The sequence below is a fragment of the Perissodus microlepis genome, chromosome 1, assembly GCF_051167445.1.
Source record: "Perissodus microlepis isolate ML-2025 ecotype Zambia chromosome 1, ASM5116744v1, whole genome shotgun sequence".
NCBI classification, from domain to species: domain Eukaryota; kingdom Metazoa; phylum Chordata; class Actinopteri; order Cichliformes; family Cichlidae; genus Perissodus; species Perissodus microlepis.
Window position 1 is genome coordinate 35,679,874 of NC_140461.1, and position 22,570 is coordinate 35,702,443.

Genomic DNA, 22,570 nt, shown 5'->3' on the forward strand with positions numbered 1-22,570 from the left:
ACAGCAAATGTAAAATTCATAAGACCTTTATAATCTATTTCCTGTGGATTATCTCTTAGTCCTTCATTTCCTGCTCACCCAAACTGACACAAAACTTTCTAATATCATCAATTCAGTGAATAAGAATACATTTACTGGATAACTAATCTACAAATGTAGACGTCTGGTTTTCCAGTTCATACCACAGCGACGCTTATTTTCAGGCCTTGTTGGCATTTAAGGAGGTCGCTCTGGGTCTGTGTGGTGTTCACTCGAGTGAAAGCTACACTGCACTGGTTTGCTTTTGAGATGAAAATAAAAAAAACAACAACAACAATTAAGGAGCACACAAACCTCGAGGAAAACAGACTGCTGACTGACCAGGTGTCTGGGAGGAGGATGAGTGTCAGAGGGAGAGAGCGAGAGAGAAATGAGGCTGGATAATTAGGAAAAGCAGGCGGTATTCCCACAGGGAAAGAGCAGCAAACTCTGCACATGCAGTTATTCGCACCATCCCTCTGTCTCTATCTCTTTAAGAGCTCCGAGAAGGAGTGTGTGTTCGCTGTGTGTGCATGTGCGTGGGGGAGGGGTATTGGCTGGGGTGGAACAGTCCTGTAATGAGCAGATTTTAGAGAGAGAGAGAGCAAAAAACAAGAGAGGACAGATGACTTGGTGGAATCAGGATATTACAACAACAATCCAGATTTAGGTGAGCGCTGGCATGGAGAAGACAAAGGGGAAAGGACAGGAATAATATCCGCCTCTGATTTTTGCATCCCTCATCTTCACTGGAGAGAGTCGCCTGGATCCCGGCCGAGCAGAGAAGAGGAAAAGGGGGAAGAAGAGCCGGGGAGATATTCACACTGCTTTATGTCCGCCAAGGCGTGTGTGCAGGGCTGAGTCCGTTTGATTGCTATGGATGTGTGTCTCTGAGCGTTAGCCTGGATTGCCTGTATCCAGGCCATGCTATAGAAAAATATCTTCAACTCCTCCAGTTTTTTTAAACATGGCGTATGAGTGCAGCAGTATCCCTGTCCTGTATCCATCCCTGTGAGCTGGTGATGCAGGGATGTGAGGATGCTCTAATGTGTAATTGAGCCAAGCTCGCTCACTTGCTGCCACCGCCGCCACTCTGTGGGCCTGCGGGACTGCTGGAAAAGCCTAGGCCTCGCTTGTCTGGAGCGCCCTGCTGCACGGCCGAGGCGAAGGGCCTGTGAGGGTGCGTGGTGAGCAGGAAGGTGGAGGAGGAAGTGGAGGAGGAGGATGAGAAGCACTCTGAGCCCGCATGCCCATGGGAAGCAGCATGCACGGCAGCTGTGTACGTCACTCCAGACCCATCGCTGAGGCTCGGATTGCTTCTCCGTCATGAGGCAATGCTCCGTGGGCCCTGTCCTGCTGTTTTTAAAACACCCAGCTAGCGTTCCACATACTAAACTAAGCGGAGAGGAAGTTCGAGGCCCTGAACCTCTATGCTACCTGATTTAAACAAGGCCTCCACCCTCCTTGCTCCTTCTGAGTGAAACAGGCCCTTGTTTTTTCTTTTTCTTGACGTTCTAAGGATTTGCCTAAACCTGTTTCATGCATGTCCACTGGAGGCAGGTTTGACTTTGATGACGGGGGGTCGTACTGCGGGGGGTGGGAGCAGGGTAAGGCCCATGGCCGAGGTGTCTGCACAGGACCCCAGGGTCAGGGTGAGTACGCTGGGGCCTGGAGCCACGGCTTCGAGGTCCTGGGCGTGTACACGTGGCCAAGTGGGAACAGCTATAAGGGCACCTGGGCACAGGGCAAGCGGCATGGCATCGGAGTGGAGACCAAGGGTCGCTGGGAATACAGAGGAGAGTGGACGCAGGGGTTCAAAGGTCGATATGGGCAGCTGGAGAGCACGGCCAGCGGGGCCCGGTACGAGGGGACATGGAGCAATGGGTTGCAGGATGGATATGGCACTGAAACCTATTCTGACGGAGGTAAGGAAGCTAAGAGCAGCTTATATCTACACAGATTTTCAGACCAGGTTAAAGAGCAGCTTGGTCTACTTTAGCTTCTCTGAATAAAACATTCCAGCCTGTTCCACAAACTAATTTTCAAGCTGCAAGTGGAGCAGCTTGCTTACGTTTTCATCTGCTTAGCTCCACTTTATCACATCTCCAATGTAGGTCACATAAATAACGTGTGGGTCACATCTATGAACACAGACAGGTTACTAAAGACTCCTACTGGGCACCACAGCAGAGGCCTAGGTGTTAAAAGGCCATATTTAGGGTAATGTGCAATTGTAAAGTATCGATAGTGTACAGTGTGAGTGCAAAGCAGTGCAACGGTACAGCTGTACTCACAAGTTTACTTCCACTCATCATGGGCTCAAATTTCATGGTAAGTTGTGGCTTTTAATGATTTCTTCAAACTCTCCTTTTTCCTCGATTAAACACATTTTTAATGACTTAAAAAAACAAGATTAGGGTTCACAAGTTTAGTTATTTTGGAATTTCTCCAATCCACACAAAGTTACAAATACACTTCCACTAATATTTAGTTTAATGTCCCTTAGCAAATTGTACTTTGCAAAATTGATAGCATTCATTTAAATTAGTTGTTTTTCTGTCACAGACCTGGCTTTCAAACATTGTCCTCGCTGAGACTGATCCTGTAGGAAGGCCATTCCTGAAGCTTCCAAAACCAGTTTTCATGTTTGTTTGTGATCATTGTCTTGCTGGAACTCCCAATTGTTTTGACTGCCAAGTTGCTGATTTGAGATGAAGTTGTTTGGTAATTCTCCTTTTCTGTTATTGTTCTATCTGCCCCGGAGCATGATGTTACCACCACCATGCTTGACAGTTGGTACAATTTTCTTAGGTTTGAAAGCCTCACCTTTACTCCTCCAAACATGGCTCCTGTCAATGTGTCCAAATGAAAGTGGCTTCAGTGTGAACAGGAACTCTGGTGTTTCAGCAGCTTCCAGTTCATGGTAGGCTTGAGCCTTGGTGGTTCCTGGGTTAGCCTTTCAGAATCCCAAAGCCCCATCCTGAACTCTATTGAAAATTTTCGGACTATGTTTGAAAACTGGGTCCTTGCCAGGAAAGCAACCACTTGAAACGAACCCTATTAATTTGGCCAAGAAGAGCAGTCAAATATCCAGTCAGAATTGTGCCAGGAGCTTGTTGATGGTTATCAAAAGCATCTGACTGAGGTGCAACTTGCTGAGGGACATTCAAACAATTATTAGTGGGGGTATATGTATTTATTTGAACCTATGTAGATTAGAGCAAACCCAAAAGAAATTCAAAGTTGTGCACCCATTTTTTTTAAATTTTTTGATCATTAAAGACGTGCATTCATTCCAAGCGGGGAAAGCACAGTTCAAACAAATCATTGAAAAAGTTACCATGACATTTATGCCCATGATGACACAAAGTTCTGACCACAACTGTATGACACAGAGAAATCACTACAGAGGGAAATGAAACAATTACAAAGAGACACTAAAGAGCTGCAAAAAGAAATATACAAAGTAAATTGACCACAGCGAGACACTAAATGATCAAAACAAAACAAAAAATCCACTGGGAAATGAAAATCGGTAAAACAGTGACTCCTACCTACAAAGACACACGAAACCCCCCAAAATCCACAGAGACACAACTTGAAAACAAGGAGACACAAATTGACTTCAAAATGATACAAGGCAGCTACAAAAATATATAAATTGACTACATAGTGGTGAAAATTGACCTCAAAGAAAAATTTAATCAGTATAAGGAGAAACAAGCTGACTACAAAAAACCCCCCACACAAACACAGAGAATATGAAGAGACAACCAAGAGCCATAAAGTGAGCACTTTTAAAAATGTTTCATCAAGAGATTTTAAAAAATTACTGTGAAAGACCAAAAATGTCAAAATAATGTACAAAAATGTGCAAAACGACTAAAGAGGACAGAGGACACCAGAAGATATTGTGCTGACTGTCTGTCCGGGCTCGCGCTGTGTGGAGGCTCTCCTGAGCAGCCTTTCTCGTGAGATTTTAAGAGAACACAAACAGGCTTTAAAAACAGGACACCTCTAATATTAGAAATTAAGCCATATTGAGTCGTGACTCCTGTTTAGACACACAGACTTATCAAAACACACCTTCACCCCTCTCCCCAGTGCCATGAAAGTCTCCATGGAAACATTGATACAGCAGGTCAACGTGTCACAAGAGACCAGCTCGCACGGCTCTCCTGCTCTGATTGGCTCGCTGCCGCTGTCATTTCCCTTTATTTCTGACTTTGGGGGGTTGTAATGTAGGCCGTTTGATCACCGATGGTAGCCCGCCTCCGAGCACCCAGATGATGGAGCGAGAGGTCAGTGAGCGATGCAGGTGGAATAAAAGCACTGCGTGTGCGCGTGCGGGCTGAAGGTGGAGATTGTTTACCTGGAGGCGGTGGATCGTTTTTTTTTACCGACTCCCTGCGCGAGTGTGAAGGCTGCACGGGTTCATACGCCCTATTTTAACTGAAAAAGACTGCGTCACGCGACAGCTCTGCTCCTCTCTTCCGCTCACGTGGGAGACCACCGACAGATGAATATAGCACGCGCGAGCTGACACATTTTCCACAACCCAATAAATGTGCAGGTTTTCTCCATCAAAGACCCCCGCCCCCCCCCCCCCCAAATAAGACACACACATGAGAGAGGTTTACTGACAGGGCTGCCAACAGAGCAAGTGCTCATTAAAAACCATAACAGCCGCATTTGGCGACCATAGCAGGCCACGAGCATCCTCGTGCAAAAGCCGTCCCTGTCCTGTTTCAGCACCGCGGACAGCTCCGATACTCAAATCCTTAAAAACCTCAGGAAGAGCTCAGAGCTGAGCGGAAACAGCGTCAGAGCAGCGGGACACATGTACTCTGGAACAAAATAAAGATTTAAGACTGCGTGTGGCATTTGGGTGTTTGATGACATGAGAATTGTCGTGGTCATAACCGAACTCCTCTCTGGGTGTGTTTACTTGAGTAAACTTGTTGTGTATGCACAGCGTTTTGCTCGCTTCATAATTAAAGAAAATGTTTTTTAATTAATTTATTTTTTCAACATTTGTCACACTAACACATGTAAATAATCTGACACCAACAAGCACAACAATCATACTATAAAATATTCAATAACATAGACATATTGGGTTTGTTTTTTTCAGTAACAATGCACAGCAACTTAACTGATTATGAAGCATTAATACTGTAACTACTAGCTTTTTTCATCTATATATCTAGCCATAGCAAGTCTATCACACTGGACACTGGGCTGCTCTGCTAACATCAAAGTAAAAGAAATGATGTGATGCTCATGGTAGTTGGGTTACTCATGTGTCTCTCCACACATTTAAGGCTAGATTCACAGCGTGTGGTAACTTAGTGTTGTATTTAATCATTATTCCTCCATTTTTATACTCATATTACCACTTCTGTGATTTAAAGTTTGTTATCCCTCAGCGTCCCCACTGATCTGGAGCCCAAAGCAGTTGTTTGCTTTGCCTAGTGGCAAGCAGCACCTTTTGTATTTTAAAAGCAAATAGGTTAAAAAATGCTGCCCTCTAATCTATTGAGCAGAACTGAGTTCAGCCTATTGGTGGAGCTCTCCTCAGCAGTCCCAGTTTCTTATGTGGTCCCTTAGGAAAATTAATGGTCCTCCCTTGTCTTTGCCAATAGTGGAAATCAATGTTTTGTTTATGTATTGATTTTTGTTTCTTTCATTTTCATTTCACCTAGTTTGAATGAACAAACCCAATATTGGGGGGTTGATATTATTCTAAGAGCAGCTTCTAAGTGCATGTTAGTACCCATATTGGGCGCTAACTCACTCATTGTCACTGACACAGGCCTATTTTGGAAATGAGCAACAGCTTTCTAGACATGGAAACAAGCTGCTAAAAGCACAGATAGAAAGACCCAGAGACTATTTGTAAATGGCCTGTATTTGTATAGCGCTTTTCTAGTCCCTAAGGACCCCAAAGCGCTTTACACAACCTGTCATCCACTCATTCACACACACTGGTGATGGCAAGCTACATTGTAGCCACAGCCACCCTGGGGCGCACTGACAGAGGCGAGGCTGCCAAACACTGGTGCCACTGGGCCCTCTGACCACCACCAGTAGGCAACGGGAGAAGTGTCTTGCCCAAGGACACAACGACCGAGACTGTCCGAGCCGGGGCTCGAACCAGCAACCTTCCGATTACAACTCTTGAGAGACGATCGACTCAAGATTGGCCGTATAGAAATGAAATGGACAAAGTCATGTGACCAGACATCACAGACTGATTAGCGACGTCTCATTATGAAGCCCTGAGCTGACCGTTTTCACCACTGCTGTCTTGGTGTTGTGAAGCCAGATGTGATGAGTAAGGAGTAGATGTGACTGCGAAGCAACTTGTGATTGGCAGGTCAGCAGCTAATGAGCATACTCTGGATACCTACCCTCCTTTCTAACTCTAATAATGACCAGAATTTATGAAATGAACTTCATGTGTGCCACGTGGCATGTTTACGTCAGACATTAAATAGAGTTTCTAAACCAAGAGTTAATGAGCCGTTGGTGCAGATAGTGTTTTTGAAGAGAGGACCCAAAAGCAGACACTTGAAGACAGAACTTGATCTTAACAAAAGGCAGGCTGTTTATTAAAGATAGAAGATCAGACAAGGATAGAAAATAAAAGACAAAAGGCAATGAAGGCGTATGCTAGACTGGGAAAACCTACTAAGGACAAGACACGTGGAGGAAGGTGAACTGAAGTTCCGGCAAAGGACAAAGGGGAAGTGATGCAATAAATACACAGACCGCTGATTATGAAAGTGGAGAGAGCCGGGAAACTCAACTGGAACAAATTAAACACAGAGACAAGGGAAGCAAAACTAAACACAAGCACATGACACAAGGACTATCAAAATAAGACAGGAAACACACTGACACTGACAAGCACTCAAGGATCGGTCAGGCTGAATTAATCGGCCACTCTAAAAACTGAATCTCGACTCTTTTTTTCAGTTTTGGACTACTGTGTGTAGAAAACAGGTGACCTGAAGATACATCTTTAATTTTTCTTTCACACACAGAATTATCAATCCTTAAAATTCACTACTTGCAGTCTTGGTTGTGGCTGGCTTGCTAGGTTGATGACTTTAGCCGTGATCAGAAGCAGCTGGAGCAGTACCTACTAAACCCAACCTGCAACAGAGAAGAACAGACAGCTATTAAAAGGCTGACTGCAACATAAACCTCTCCAGCTTTATAATCAGGAATGAGTCCTACTGTAAGTGAAACTAACACACTGGTAAGTTTCCTTCCCAGAAACATGAAACTTTGGATTTATTTCACCCTTTGCTCTGATCACCTCAGGGATTTGAGGAGAGGATGCTGACCTCTCCTTAGAGCAGACCTGCTTTGGTTGGAGGCTGCTCTCAGAAGTTTGCCCTCTTCCAGGAGGTCTGGACATCAACTGGAGCTGATTTTTTGTTCTTGGTGTAGACAGAGAGGCGCATAGTGAGAGAGGAGGCTTGACATATATAAACCTTTATGGCTGATTTCAGAGCAACAGCAACCCCCTCGTTGTATCATAATATGCTGGCTTGTTTTCTGCTCACCTCCTCCACCTAAATTGCCAAATCCTCAACAGCTCAGGCATAAAGATTCCTCCACTACAGCTTTTCCTGTTTTTACAGAGTACATATGTGTATTTTCTGCAGACTGGGAGAAGCCAAAAAACAAGTGTTATTTATGGTTTATTTCAAGTGTTTCTATTATTTTAATGCCATTCCACTTTGCTTCAAGTTAGCACTGCTGTGTTTTAAAGATTTTATTCTTGGCAGCGTGTAGTTTTGACACAAAGATGCACAAACACATCACATATTAGATCGGATGCTGAGCAGCCTCGTCACATTATGGAATATTTTATACATTTCCATCCACATGAGGCAGGGATGGCATTTTTAGACTGACATACAGATGCAAATTAGTATGCAAAGCTCTGGTGTGCTCACAGTGAGTCCAGACACATCTTTGTCAAGCTTTAATTTTATGGCAGATTTATTTGTACCTTGTTGAAAACTTTCATAAACAGTCAACACAGAAACTAAATATATGTGGCATTTCTCAGAAGTGTCAGTGTTGTCATACACGTCACCAGGACTTGTTTCAGAATGAAAGACGTTAGTTGCCATTTCTGACAGACAGCTGTGCATTTTCCTGTTGCATTTCTGACTACTTGGTGACAAAAATTTGCATAATGCTTGGGTAAAAACCCCAATCAATTAAACTGCAACTGCATTCTTTCTAATACCCAGTGGAGGGAAACTACCTTTCCCTTTGACCTTTAACATGACTTTATGGTTTCATCCACTGGTTTCAGGTCATGCTAAACACTGAGCTGTGAGACAGAGCTGGGTGTTATACCGTGTCCTCACTTTTAGCCTCAAGTGTTAGCATGCTAACACATGTGAATCGGCCTTAAACACAGAACAACGTTACCTATGAGGCTGATGCACGAGGCGACTGGCTGATTACATTTGAAGGGAATTTGCTTAAATTAACTTAACTCCTAACCCTGTGCTATGTGAGTATGTGAAGTTTGGGGTTTGACATCTTTTGAAAACTTGGCAGTTTGATAATTTAGAAGTGGATGGGAGCCCTCTGACCAGTTCTCAGTAATCCATCCTGTTGTGCCTGAAATTATCCCTGCACACCAACTTTGCTACTTAGTGAGCACTTTGAGATTGCAAAGACCTTCCACTGAGTAATGCAAAGATCATTTTGGCAATTACTGTATAACAGTTAGCATACATTAGTGTATTCCTCATGCATACTACTCTCCTGTTTGGTCCATTGAGAATTCAATTAATGATCTAACTAATGAATGAATTTACACATAGATATTTGGACACTCAAATAAAATGCAGTTCTTATGTCTGACTCGTGCTGTGTCTGTCTGTCTTTCAGGAACCTACCAAGGCCAGTGGCTGGGAGGGATGCGCCACGGCTATGGTGTGCGACAGAGTGTGCCGTACGGCATGGCAGCTGTCATCCTCTTCCCTCTGCGAACATCTATAAACTCTCTCCGCTCTGAGCACAGCCATGGCCCTCCTGCTGTGCTGGAGGACGGCACTGCCACCACGCCTACAGATGGGGTGGTGGCCGGACTGGCTGGGAGCCCAGTGGGCCGGGGTGGGTTTGCTCTTGTGGCACCGAGTGAGGCCGAACGGCAGAGGAAGAGAAAAGGCCGCTTTCGGCAGTCTATCCTAAGTGGCCTGAAGCTTCGGCGCTCTGAGTCCAAAAGTTCTCTAGCCAGTCAGCTCAGCAAGCAGAGCTCCTTCTGCAGCGAGGCCGGCATGAGCACCGTCAGCTCTGCTGCATCTGACATCCACTCCAACACCAGTGAGAGTGAACAGGGCGCTCCTGTGGATGCCACTGTCACTGAGATGTATGCTGGAGAGTGGAGGAGTGACCAGAGAGCTGGCTGGGGCGTGAGCAGGCGCTCAGATGGCCTGCATTATGCAGGCGAATGGGCGGGCAACAAGAGGCACGGATATGGCTGCACCACCTTCCCCGATGGCACCAAGGAGGAGGGAAAATACAAGCAGAATGTGCTGGTGAGCGGAAAACGCAAGAACCTGATCCCCCTGAGGGCCAGTAAAATCCGAGAGAAGGTGGACCGAGCTGTGGAAGCTGCGGAGAAGGCCGCGGACATCGCCAAGCAGAAAGCAGAGATTGCTGTGTCGAGGTTAGATCTTCCAGTATTCTGGTCACCGCTTCGTAGGAATAATTTGAACGTATCTCGTTAGATAGAGCTGGTGACACACCTCTGCGCACCCAGCAAGATTAAGCAACATTAAATCCTCTGAAGTCTAAGACATCACTGGTGACGACCCTCGGTCCAAAGCCTAATCGTCGCTTTTGGAGAAATCATTTTTGATGAGTGTCAGTGTGTTGTACAATAATCACTGTCTTTGTCCCCTGATTACCGGGGGATGATTTATTTTAAATGAGATAGCGTTAGACCTCACAAAGTTGGGATTCAAATCTGGTCAAATACCTTCCCCAGAGACGTGAATAAAAGAACAAGTGGTATATTACAAACTATGGTGTGCTTTGCATTACTAACCAATTATCTGTTCCTGTGTGGTGGGGTAGTGCTTTATATTGTCTATATTGTTTCATAGGGAGCCACAGCACATATTTAGCCCTTCAAAGGCTAATGAAGCTACGTTTTTTTAACTGCAAACTTTTTGAGAGACAGTCATGCATACATATTTTTTGCAGTCTCGTATGAAAGTTTCACTTAGATATTACGAATACCTGGATATTGTTTAGAAGAACATTTTTATTACTTCATAGATACAAAGTAATTTATATTAAAATACACACACGTTTTGACTTTGCTGTTTCTGCCTGTTCTGTTCAGGATGAGCCACGCTCGTGGGAAGGCAGAGGCCGCAGAAGGTGTGGCGCAGAAAGCCACGGAGGAGTGTCGACTGGCTCGGATAGCTGCCAAAGAGCTTTCACCCTCCTTTCACATCTATGGCAATGGTTAGTAGGTGCACAAGTGTCAGTACATTAAATGTAACAAATGTAGCAAAGCACTATGTGCGAATCAGTCTGTTTACCATTTACCAAAACTAACCAACAGGGTCTGTAGCAAGTAACAGGTAGCTAGATGATGTTAGCTTAAGCTAATTTCACACTTTACATGTTCTTGTTATGATCCTGCTTTCACAAATGAGTTATATGATATGTAGCATGCATAAATAAGAGCTAAATGCTAACTAGCTTAGCTTAGATGAGTGGCCTCCCCCATCTGATGGACGACTGGTTTCTGAGGCCCTGTTGTGAAGCCGCTAAATGAGTGTTTCTCAATATGACCGGTATGACCTCAGATGTGTGCCTGTGCTCACGGAGGTCAAGACAGAAAGACATTTTTCCACAGACCTCTATAGAACTGGAAACCATAAAAACGCAATTTTAGCATTGCAAAAGGAAAGAAGAAAAAAAGCAGTTTTTTTGTAGTAAATGCTGTAAATGAATTTGTCATTTGGCAAATTATGCAGTCAATTAATGGTAGAAATTGACAGCTTAGATATTTGTGTATATGGTATATTTTATCTCAATTTTAAAGCCATAAACAAACTATTTGTTTATGGAGGCAAAATAATTAACCTATAAAGATAAAACAAAGGTATAACAACCTTTCTATTTGTTTTTTGCCTTCAGGCTTTTCGCTTAGCTTCACTGATTCTATAGTACTCTGTATTTTTTAGATTTTCCACAGAAATTTGTTTGAGATAATTATGAGTCATACCTAAAGGATTTAAATGCACTAATTTTCTTAAAATCTACATGCAAAAGTACGCCTACTGGAACCTTTACAGATTAATAAAGTAAGTGTGAATTTGCTTTTAAGTGTAGGCCCAGTGTTACACACTTTAATCTCATAATAAACTACAAAGGATTAGCCTGTGAGAATTCAAATTAAATCAAGTATATTCACTTTCATAATCCTCTCTAAGCTGGCAGCACGAGGTTCCGTTTGTTTGCAGCTCTTCTCCTCCTTTTGTGTGCCGATGACACTCAAACATACTCGCGCTGTAGGCTTTGCTCTGGGTGCCAAATCACCTCACTGGTGCTGTTCTCCTGTTTTCATAGGGCTCGAATGTCAGCGGCCCAAACACCAGGGCGCCAAGGACAAAGACCATGAGGTCATCTCCACAGGAACAGACAGTCCGGAGCTGTGCACTCCCGACACCACGCCACCTGTGATAACACCTGATCTCAGCCCCGTGCTGAGCGTACCCACCTCACCTCCCCACAGTCCACTCAAACACACCCATCGCCCCAGGAATGCTTGCTTCATGCGCCAGAGCGCTGTGGACGATCAGGGCGGGGCTGAGATCCAGGTGCTGGTAGAGGGGCGGGGGATGGATCTGCCGAGGGGCGGGGCTAACAATTGGAGCGACGACATGTATCCGGATCGAGCGTGTAGCAGTCGCTCCACTACGCCCTCCCTTCTGGAAGAGCAGGAAGGACAACTAAATGGCCACGAACAAGCCCCTTTGTCCAACCACAAGCCACGGGAGAAATCCATTTCCAATCACAAGTCCCGGGACCACGCTTCCTCCTACAGAGCCTGGGAGCATTCCTTGTCCAACCAAAAGCTCTCCAAGCACGCCTCTTCCAATCACAAGTCAAGAGACTACTCATCGTCCAATCACAAAACATGGGATCATTCGTCCACCAATCACAAAACCTGCGAGCATGCCTCTTCCAACTACAAGCCACAGGTGCACATTTTATCCAATCACAAGGCCTTGGATCACAACATGTCCAATCACAAGACTTCTGAGCATGCTTCTTCCAATCACAAGCCCCAAGAATATATCTTGTCCAATCACAATGCCAAGGACCACGTCTCTTCTTCTTGTTACAATCCTCGAGAGCATGTCTACTCCAACCACCATCCAAAGCAGCACAACCACTCCAACCACAAGCTTAACGAGCACGCTGTAATCGACCAAAGGCTAGACGGCCACACCGGGGGCTGGACTGCTGAAAGCACCCTTAGGTGGAGCCCCGCCCACTCGCGCCTCACAGAGCAGGACGAGGAGAAGATGAATGACTATACAGTCGACATGAGGCTGCACTGTCCGGACTCGCAGACTTCTCGGGGGCTGGGACAAGAGTCCCCGGCCCCTAAGAACAACAGGCTGCGATCCAGAAGCCTTCGACCGGTCAGAGAAGGATCCATGGACTCTGTACAGATGCTGGACAACCTGAATGTGGGGGCAGAGCTGGAGGAGTGGCCACTGCACAGGGACCTCACCCTCTCCCCACCTCTAAAGTCTCAGCCCATCACTCTGGAGCAGGAAGGAGAGCAATTCACCCTCAAATCAAACTCAGTGAGTCCGCAGTGCTCTGTCAGGCTAACAGTTCATTTTTTTAACACATAATAACATAATGTTTGCTGTTACCACAACACACTGATAAAAAAAGAAAAAGAGCTGTGTGATAAGACCTACATATTTCAGTTAAATGCAACAAACTAGTGTAGAGTTAATATTTAAAGGAAGAGCTATGTGTTTACCAAAACTTCACGTTTTAGTCACAGTGCCAGTGTAAAGTCCTCAATGATAAAAATCAAATGATTTTTCAGATTAAAAGACTTTTAGCTCACAAAATGCCAAGATGTATTAGACAGGAAATTTTAAAACAACTCAAGAAAAATCATTTTTCTCAGTGTTAGACGACAGTGAGATATGAAAGTCACCGCTGAATCATCAGCACAGCAGATAAACGTCTGTCTTGAAATTATTAAGAGCATAAAAAGAAGACGATTGGACTTCCTGAAGTTTTTTGGAGACGTTTCACTTCCTTTCTAGCTTTTCAAGCTCTTAAGACTCGGGGTGACCGAGAACCTGCACAGACGCCTGTGTTGGAAAATATCTATCACTGTGATAAGAATCAAAGGTACGAAACTATCACAATTAACTCCACAATGTTACATTTCCAATTTTTACACTGAACAAAGGAACTTTCAATGGACAGATTACTGATCCAAGAGCTTCCCTAAAACTGCTAACATGTGGTGTTACTGCATGCAGAGATTCAAAAATACAACAATCGAAAAAAACAGCATCTCAACAAAAAGGTATAAACTAACCAAAAGATTCCTAAAACAATTACGGAAAGACTCAAAATGAGCACAAAGTGAAACTGATTCACAAAACAACAAAAGGAGAGCAAACACTACAAAAATGTAAAATAACGAAAAAAAATAACTCAAAAGGATCTCAAGACTGAAAAATGTCTGAAAACAACTACAAAGATTCTGTATGAAGGCAAAATATGAATACTCTCAAAACCAAAACAAAAGGGGGTAAACCACCTTCAGCTGACTCAGGTGTGTAGCTGTGAGATTAGCTAAGAAACTCCTGGGTTTAGCCTAAAATTTTCCCACTACACAATTCAAAAGTCCATCACCACAAAGGGTCTAAAATGGAACCGAAATCCAGAAGTGCTCTGGTTTTAGAAGCATTTCCTCATTTCTGTTCCCATATAAATGCATTCTTTACACAGTGTCTTCAGTACAAGACTTTCCTGCATCAGTCATGGTGGATGATTGTAAGAACGACACCAAGGAGCCAGAGTCTGTCATGTGTCCACTAGATGACACACTCGTTGTTATTGCCTTCTTATTCCATAGGTAGACGTGGACACGTGTGGGGTGGGCATTATCATGAGGAAGTTGTGTTTACAAAAATCATGAATTTTACATGTAGTTTGCACCAGTGAGGTCTAAGCGTGCCCTGTGACGGACCAAAGTTGCCTGGTGATCAGTACATAGTTAACTTTGTTAACAAGCCTTAAAATAATCAGCATAACATCAAGTTACCAAGTATTCTTTTTGAGTTTCACAAAAACACTTCGGTATTAGGGTATTACTTTTGTAATTCTTCAAATTTCAGTTTTTTTGAGCAGGGTTTTCTTCTTCCTCTTACAGAGTGCATGCTTACATAAGATAGTTTAGGATGTTAACTTTCAACAGATGTTAGGAAAACCATAAACACAACTAGTTGAAGAATAAGTAACTAAACCTCCTTGTGTTTTGAGTGTATGTAGGAAAAAAAATGTTAAGTCACTGCGGACTCGTCTGTGGGCTCGCAACAACATGGACCTTCATTTTCACTCCTGAGGCATAATATACTGACGATTGGTCACCTAGTGTAAAATGTTACGCTTTGGGAGTGAGAACGTGCTGTCACTTTATGTCACTCAGACCCAAGCAGACTCATGGACACAGAAAATATAATTGAGACTGTTGCGTTATTTTGCCCAGTTATTGTGCTCTTTAAGGCACCTGAGCAGAAAGTGCAGCCCAACTCTAACCTCTAACCTGTTTGTTGGGTTACTCAGATGTCCATTGTTAAATCTTGACCAGAGTCTGAGTGTCTGTGTTTGTGTTTCCACTGAGATCGTTGGTGCTGTAACTGGACTAATTGCTTTTTTCTCTCTTCTCTTGTCTCCTAGGGCTCCAGCTCTATTCTGGTGGTTATGGTCATTTTACTCAATATTGGAGTAGCCATTCTTTTCATTCACTTCTTTATTTAAGCTTATACAGGTATGATCTACTAAGACTTATTGATAACTACGGTATATTATATGATTACTTAATGAGATGGACGTTCTGTCTATTCGACTGGAGCCCGCAGCCCAAGTGAAGGACACAGCAGAGCCTTTCTATTGTTGCTACTGTCTTTTTCACCTCTGTTGAAGCCCATTTCAGTTTCTACAAACACACCATTTCTTTTCAAATGCTTATTTTGAACTTTCATTCAATATAACTTCCATAGAATGTCCACATGATAAAAGGCGATTGAATTACAGTCACGAGAAAGAAAGAAAATGCAGCTTTAGACGAGCGTGTTGTTTCGGACTCACGTGCACGGATGCCCGTCGCTGACAGATCAGTGGACTGGAGATGGCACAGGCAGCGTTGTCCTTTTTTTTTTTAAATCAGTCTAGAAAAGACTATAGCAACCCATGTTTCCTGGTTATCATGAGAAACACACTCAGTCCTAAGCCCCCTTTTGCCTTTGAACCCTTTTCCTTTCCTTCAAATCCATCAGTCTCTATTCGCACTATGCGCTACAGAACTATGCTGCAAGAGTAGATCCATTTTAAAGGGCTCCGTCATTATTCTTTTCTCTTTTTTCCCCCTACTACATAAACACGCAACCATTGCATGAGGCTGTGTGAGATTTTAAAAAGTGCATTTTTCTATCCCTTTAACATCACTGTTCTGTCTTCATTTGTGCGCACTTCATCCTGATGGTCACCTCTCGATTATCAGACACTTCACATTCAACCAAAATCACAGAGTATGACCAAATCATATTTGATTTGCGAAATCAAATGCCAGCGACCAACACATGCCAAGCCCTCCTGGTCTAATCCGAGAGGAACTTTCTGAATTCATTACAAGTAAAGTGGAACCACATAAACACACGTTTGCGTGCATAATAAACCGAACAAAAAGCAAAAGAAAAAAAACACATTTAACTGCTGACATACTGAGGAGGTATCAGCCTTGCCCCTTTGTACAGCCTTGAGACTGTTATGTTATAATCACTAATTCTAATATATAAGTGTATGTGTCATTATTCTTCAAGTTTGTTACTTTTTGCAGTTTGCAAGACAGAGAGAATGCTGAGTGCCTCGTATTTATTCATTTTGGTTCTCAAATTGATTTAAAAGCCAACCCTAGATCAAACACCCCACACGGGCAGGCTAAGAGGAGACAAATAACCTTGAAAATTAAAAAAAAGGCGATCCCCATCCTTCGGCCCTCCACACAATCAGCCCTTCCCTCTTCACCCTGAAATGGCATGCACTGTTTTGTCTCTCTCTCCCAGTCGCCCCTTTTGGACCAGTCGAAAAGGGAAAAATGGGGTTTCTACGGTGTCATTTCCAGAAAACTGTTGTTTTTTTTTGAGACCGGATGAGATTTTTGTTTCCAGCATGTTTGTTTAGCCTGCTCAATCTGGTGTCAGTTTGTGAATTTCTCCCTCTTGTCTCTCTTATCCAGCAACACAAGGCTACGTGAGACATGGAGAGCAGTGTAAAATAAACGCTAGCTTTTAACTCTCAGTGGATACTGAAATGTCCCGAGTTTATGAATGATATAAAAGAAACTCTCTGCTACTGTATGTTTTATACTTCGCACCCAGTGGCATCATCATGTTGTGACATCATTGCATGCCCGAGCATGCTCTTTCTTACTCTTTGGTTTATGAGGTTGTTTCAAAGTTAATGTGGAGAAAATAATGAAATGTTTGAAATTAAAGAGCTTGGTGTGGTTATTACTGAAAGTAATTTCATCTACAGCCCATACTACAGCCAGTACAGACTACATGTTGAGCAGGAAGTCTAAAAGCTATCTGCCCTGCACTTTATGTCAAACTCATTTTACATGGTTTTACACATACAGCCCACTTTGGCCTTATGTGAAGTGGACCAGTGCAACTTCCCTTTCTGTCAGTATATAAGAAAAAGAAGTGCAACTTTCCCATGCACTCAGAAAAATAAAGGTGCCAACTGGAACCAAAAGTGGTTCTTTAGACTGATGCCATAGAAGAACCTTTTTTGGTGCCACAAAGAACCTTTCAAACAATGGTTCTTTGAAGAACCATTTCTTTCAGTGGTTCATTGAAGAACCTTTAAAGGTGCCCCAAAGAACCATTTCTTGATGGTTCTTTGGGGCACCTTTAATGGTTTTTCAAAGAACCCTTTTAAAAATGGTTCTTTAAAGAACCATTTTTAAAAAGGTCCTTCAAATGGTTCTTTAAAAAAACCATTTTAAAGAACCTTTTTTGAGTGGTTCTTTAAAAAACCATTTTAAATCTTTCAAAATAAAATGTATCATAAATTGAATTTGAGTAGGGTAAAATAAATACGAGCACAGCATAGACATATATTAATGGTTTATTGTCATTTTGTAGTTACCAAAAGACAAAAAGGCATTTTAACCCTCAGCACAACATCACTACTAATACATGTCACATATTAGTGTTTTAAACAGGAATAATTAAACATTTTTAGTAGACTGTAAATAAATACATATAAATACTATATCTACAGATAACACAACAATTAATACATGTATTGTTTAATTAATAAAACATCAGAAAGTGATAAAACACATTAGAAATAGCAATAGCTTCATAACAGACCAATAAATCAACACATTTTCATCAGCAGATGCTTGCATGTTCAATAAAAATATTTCAACAACAAGTTTATGATTAAAATGATCAATGAACTTCAGCCTTACGCTATGTAATGTACGTTTCATGTTGTACTCATGGTCCTTTGTTAGTCCAGTTTAGGATAATGTCTCTGACGTATGTATCATATCAAATATGTGTCATATCAAAACAAGCCCACACCTGCAGTTGTTTCAGTTTTTCACTGGTGTTTCCTGTCAGCTGGTCAACCTCACTCAGGTGGACATCCATATCAGCCAACCAAACGACAAGTTCCTCCCTTTGTGCTTCAAATCCCTCCCACTCTGAGACAAGGAGCTGAAAGAGAGAGAGAAAAGAGTCAATTATAAAGAAGAGAGAAAAGTGAAACCCTCCTCAGAAGGTCTGACTCGCATACCTGCAGTTGACCTGTGATGGACTCCAGTTTGGCGTTCACGTCATCCCTCGCCGATGCCAGCAGCCGAGTCTGCAGGGTGCCCTGGAAGAGCTGAGTTAATGTTCGACTCCTCCTGGTCAGGCTCTCCAGCTGGATGATCCGAGGTCTCCCCTCTCGCCGCTGCCTCTGAACACAGAAACACAAATTGCATCTGAAGCAGGAGGTGCAGATTTTTTGTGCTATTCTTTTCTAAATCCAGGCTAGATCACATGGAGGTATTTGGAAAACTTTTTTGGCCAGCGGACGACTGTTGTCTTGCAGAAAGTCAAATCAAACATATGCGATACACAATCAATTCACAAGAACACATAAAAAAACAAGTCCAGTTCTTGCCTGATTTCAAATGAATTCTGCATCAAAACAGGGTAAAACGAGTGTTTGCAGCAAATGTGAGCACAAAGCCTCACTTTGTACAAGCCTGCTATTAAAGTTCTCCTCTATGCAGACGACTTTCCTGTTTTCAAGGCACAACTTGGATCTGCTGTACGAATCTTATGGATACACACTAAATGAAACAATAGTGTGCATGACTCCAGATTCTGATCCCTCATCCTAATATGGTCCCAACATAGCAACAGCAATAAAGCAAATGTTGAGGCTTCAAAATACAAAGTCCATAAACCAATGGCTGACATGGGTTTTATCATAAGGGTGATAAATATACAGATTTCAGTCTGTCTTAGAGATTTGATGTTCATTTACCTGCAGATGCCCTATACGTACCTGCTCCATGGTTTTTCACAACATTTTGCACATCACTATTTAATACAGGAAGTAGGTGAACTAAAACAAGTCATCTTTCTTTGTGAGAGGACCATATTAATGAAACAAACCTCAATGACATCATAGGGATCCCTAAAGATGCTCCTGCTGCTTCTCTTCCTCCTCATCCTAAGCTTCCTTCTCCTTGTCCTCGCCTTCCATCCAATTGTAATTCAACCTAATTGTGTTTCTCCCCCCTCCTCTTCCTCATTTTGCTGGAGCTGTGAACACAATGTGAATCTGGATTAATTTGTGCAAACAAGAAAAATCTACAGCTTTTTGGTCAGAGGTGCTCTTGTGATTTAAGCCGGGTAGAGTAGATTTATGTGTTGATGCTGCCTGCTTCAGCTCTGGCTGCTGAGTGATATTTACACCCTGGCTGGATTACAAACTTTAACCATGTGCTGAACTTTGGCCCAGTGTTGATACCTCTTGTTAGTATAACGACCTCTTCTTAGCTTGTATGTATGATGTATGATGGTGGATAAATGAAATATACAAAGAAAATTTAACTCTATTACAAAAGAACATCTATCTTGGAAACATCAAATGATCGGAGCATAACTTGTCAACTAGTCCGAAAATAAGTTATGCAGGAACAGTCAAAGACACACCTTCTCATGTCACATTTCTATTCATTTCTATATTAGACAAGAGTTATCTAATCTAATTATTCATTCAAAACACTTATGCATAGCTGTATTTTATACAGCTCATACAGAATTCAAAGTACAGGTTCATGTGAGTATTTAATGTAGCTAATCGCTACTGTTAGCACAACATTAACAGCAAGCTACAATGACGAGTAACAAAAACAAAACAGTAAAAAGGTTTTAATGAAAATGTTTTACCTTTTCCAACAGTCCCAGAATCCAGAGCTTCAAAGTCCAGCAGGTACTGAAGACTGTTTATAGGCTCCCTCCTGCCACCAGTATATTTTTAAGCAAATATTTCTAACTTTTATTTGAATATTCAGTTTCCTACCATCTTCTCTTAAAGGGTAATTGCCAGGTAATCTGCCCTCCCCCTTCGCACGCACATGCACACAAAGAACACACAGTATAATTCACAGCCTCGTTATAGTGAATAAATATTTATGCCATTTACACCATCAAACTTAGATTGCTAAGGATGAAGAACCTTTTGTTCTTTAAAGAACCATTTGTAATAGCTGAAGAACCATCCACAAAATAAAAAGGTTCTTTGACGTATGATGGTTCTTTAAAGAACTATGAAGACATCTGAAGAACCATTTAAGAACCATAATTTTTCTGAGTGTGTGGTAAAGAAAGACTGCTGTAGTATATGAATGCAATCTGTCAACATGACTCTTTGGACTTAAATTGGAAGAACTAAATGTGTAAAATATAGAAAAATATCACTTAATTGTTTTGGTGTCGTATCAATGGCCATAGGGAGGCCTTTAACTGTAGGAAAAGCTCTAAAACTTGTGAAAATACAGTTAAAAGTCTAACATGTCCACATTTTCCGAAGCCATCCATTGAGCCGGATTGGAGTCTTTGCTGGCCCAAATCTGGCCCCTGGGCCTTATGTTTGACGCCCCATTACTAAAATTGCAGTTCCTCAAGTGGCCACCTATAGACAATCCCCATAGACATGAATGTTAAAATGCCCAACTTTACAGCAGAAATAAACAAGTGTCAGTCTATAGAGTTCATATCCTCATCAATGCCAACTGTGTGTGGGGCAATTTAAGGATAACTCACCTCTTTAAAGAATATTACAGCTGTAATCTTTGGCATGGCTGCTCTGACAAGTTGGTGTATTTTGTCTGACTACTAAAAGACCAACACGTTCTGATGCAACTGCTGAAGCATTATTGTCTGCCATGAGAAGTCTTCTCCATTTCTGAGCCCACGGTTGGACCTTAGAGGTGAAGCAGTGAAATAAGCTGCAGGTATATAAGCCTTATATAAGCCTTTGGTTTAGATTTGACTGGGACGCGCTTTTATTTTTTCACTTTTACTTACTACTTTGCTACGGCTGGGGAAACCTGCAGTCAGATGAGACTGAAGTAGTCACACAGATGAGTGACAAAACATTTCTCCCACTTAAAACACTCCAGATGAACAGAATCTGCTTTTTGAGGTACTACTTTAACTTTGCTCATCTGTTAGCAAGAGCTTTGTTAGGCTTAACCATTAAACGGTAAGTGGTTAGGTTTAAGAGAAGACCAGATTCTAGTGTAAAATGCACTGTCATACAACAGTAACACTTTTGAAAGTGTCAAATTGAAACAGCCAAATTTGTCATGACCTTGTGGGTCAGGGCACAGACATGCCGTTACTGAATAATGCCCTGGGGATGCAAATGGGCTGAAAAGACACTGTGAAGAATCAGTGTTACAGTTTATTGATTGAGTTTTAAGCTTTTGTATTTTTATATTTTTTTCTAATCAAAATTAACATTCCATTAATATGACAGTAAGTAATGCTAGTTAGGTTAGTTAGCTAGCTAGTCTGATAACCTCCCAACTCAACCCGCTCATCCAAATGTGGTGAAAAAAAATGCAACCAAATTCCATAGTTCAAAGCTGTAGGAGCACAGGTGGCGATATTTATTATACAATATGTGAAATATAATAAAAACCCAGCATTTAACAGAACCATTAGCCTATACGGCTATCCAGTTTGCTATCACTGTATTGGATCAGTTAAAGTAAAAAGGTCATATGATAATGGTGGGTGATATAATAAAAAGTTTTTAAAACAATGATTTTGAATAATAATGAGCTCAAAGTCAGTACAAAAAATGTTAAGTCTGAAGCTCCAGCAACACTTATCTTTATGTGGAGCAAGTTTTTGTTTTGCATTTGGCCCAAATGAAGCTTATGCAGCCTATTTATTTTATTTTATTTTATTTATTCAGTTTTTTTAATTACATTTTGCTATGAAAATGTTAAATAACTGATTCATTGAAACAGGGAAATAGTCTGTGAAAATACATTATATAAGGCACAAACAGTTTGTGTTGTTCTAAAAGACTTGAACGTTAATAATTGGTGTGTCCACTTTGAGGCTTCGCCACAGTCTGAACCTGAAACCTCTCCAGTCATTTCTTTTAGTTGTCTTCAGGAATATTTCTCCAGACTTTCTGATGTACATTCGAAGCATTCGTATTTGGATGCTGGTCGACTCTTGTCAGGAACCCCCCCAAAACAACCAAATTCCATAGCTCAAGGCTTCAAAGCTCCCACACCGCTTCCACGGTGTTGAAGGACGGGCTCTGAGGAGGCGACTCCATCACCGGAGTGTTTTTCTACCCAAGTATGCTTTTACCGCATGGGTGGTGTGTTTGGGTTCATGCTGAAGAATGAAGCTGTTGCCTTCCAGATGGTATTGAATGGTAGATCAATATCATTTATAATCCCATCAATTATGACAACATCCCCAACACCACTGGCTGAAACGACACAGTCTCCATCATGTTTTATAGAAGGTGGAGACTGTCATACCTCTCTCCTGACCTCCTCTGAACAATGTAATGATTTAAATTAAAAGTTGGATTCCTCACTCCACAAAACCTATTGCCAACGATTTCCAGTCCAGTTCTTATATAATGTGGCATAACTCACTCTTTTCTTGCCACTTCA

General features: G+C 42.2%; 2 protein-coding genes across 2 annotated transcripts; one reads left to right on the plus strand and one right to left on the minus strand.

Annotated features, from left to right (window-relative positions):
* The first annotated feature begins 526 nt into the window (after positions 1-526).
* On the plus strand, positions 527-16,840 carry jph3a (junctophilin 3a). Its single transcript, XM_084916523.1, has 5 exons — positions 527-1,943; positions 8,947-9,727; positions 10,409-10,533; positions 11,647-12,896; positions 15,025-16,840. The coding sequence occupies exons 1-5, from the start codon at positions 1,562-1,564 to the stop codon at positions 15,103-15,105; spliced, it is 2,619 nt and encodes an 872-aa protein (XP_084772649.1). The 5' UTR covers positions 527-1,561; the 3' UTR covers positions 15,106-16,840.
* A 794-nt stretch (positions 16,841-17,634) lies between these two features.
* On the minus strand, positions 17,635-19,670 carry LOC146394192 (uncharacterized). Its single transcript, XM_084916952.1, has 3 exons — positions 19,029-19,670; positions 18,157-18,321; positions 17,635-18,077 (listed from the first exon to the last, which is right to left on the minus strand). The coding sequence occupies exons 1-3, from the start codon at positions 19,083-19,085 to the stop codon at positions 17,910-17,912; spliced, it is 390 nt and encodes a 129-aa protein (XP_084773078.1). The 5' UTR covers positions 19,086-19,670; the 3' UTR covers positions 17,635-17,909.
* Positions 19,671-22,570: the final 2,900 nt, after the last annotated feature.

Bases quoted from the DNA above. Each gene is read 5' to 3' on its own strand.
- jph3a (XM_084916523.1), top strand. From the start codon at position 1,562: ATGTCCACTGGAGGCAGGTTTGACTTTGATGACGGGGGGTCGTACTGC. The intron at 1,944-8,946 runs GTAAGGAAGCTA...TCTGTCTTTCAG, and splicing joins TGAAACCTATTCTGACGGAG to GAACCTACCAAGGCCAGTGG. The intron at 10,534-11,646 runs GTTAGTAGGTGC...CTGTTTTCATAG, and splicing joins CTTTCACATCTATGGCAATG to GGCTCGAATGTCAGCGGCCC.
- LOC146394192 (XM_084916952.1), bottom strand. From the start codon at position 19,085: ATGAGGAGGAAGAGAAGCAGCAGGAGCATCTTTAGGGATCCCTATGAT. The intron at 18,322-19,028 runs GTTTGTTTCATT...TTCTGTGTTCAG, and splicing joins ATCCCTATGATGTCATTGAG to AGGCAGCGGCGAGAGGGGAG. The intron at 18,078-18,156 runs GTATGCGAGTCA...TCTCTCTTTCAG, and splicing joins CCATCACAGGTCAACTGCAG to CTCCTTGTCTCAGAGTGGGA.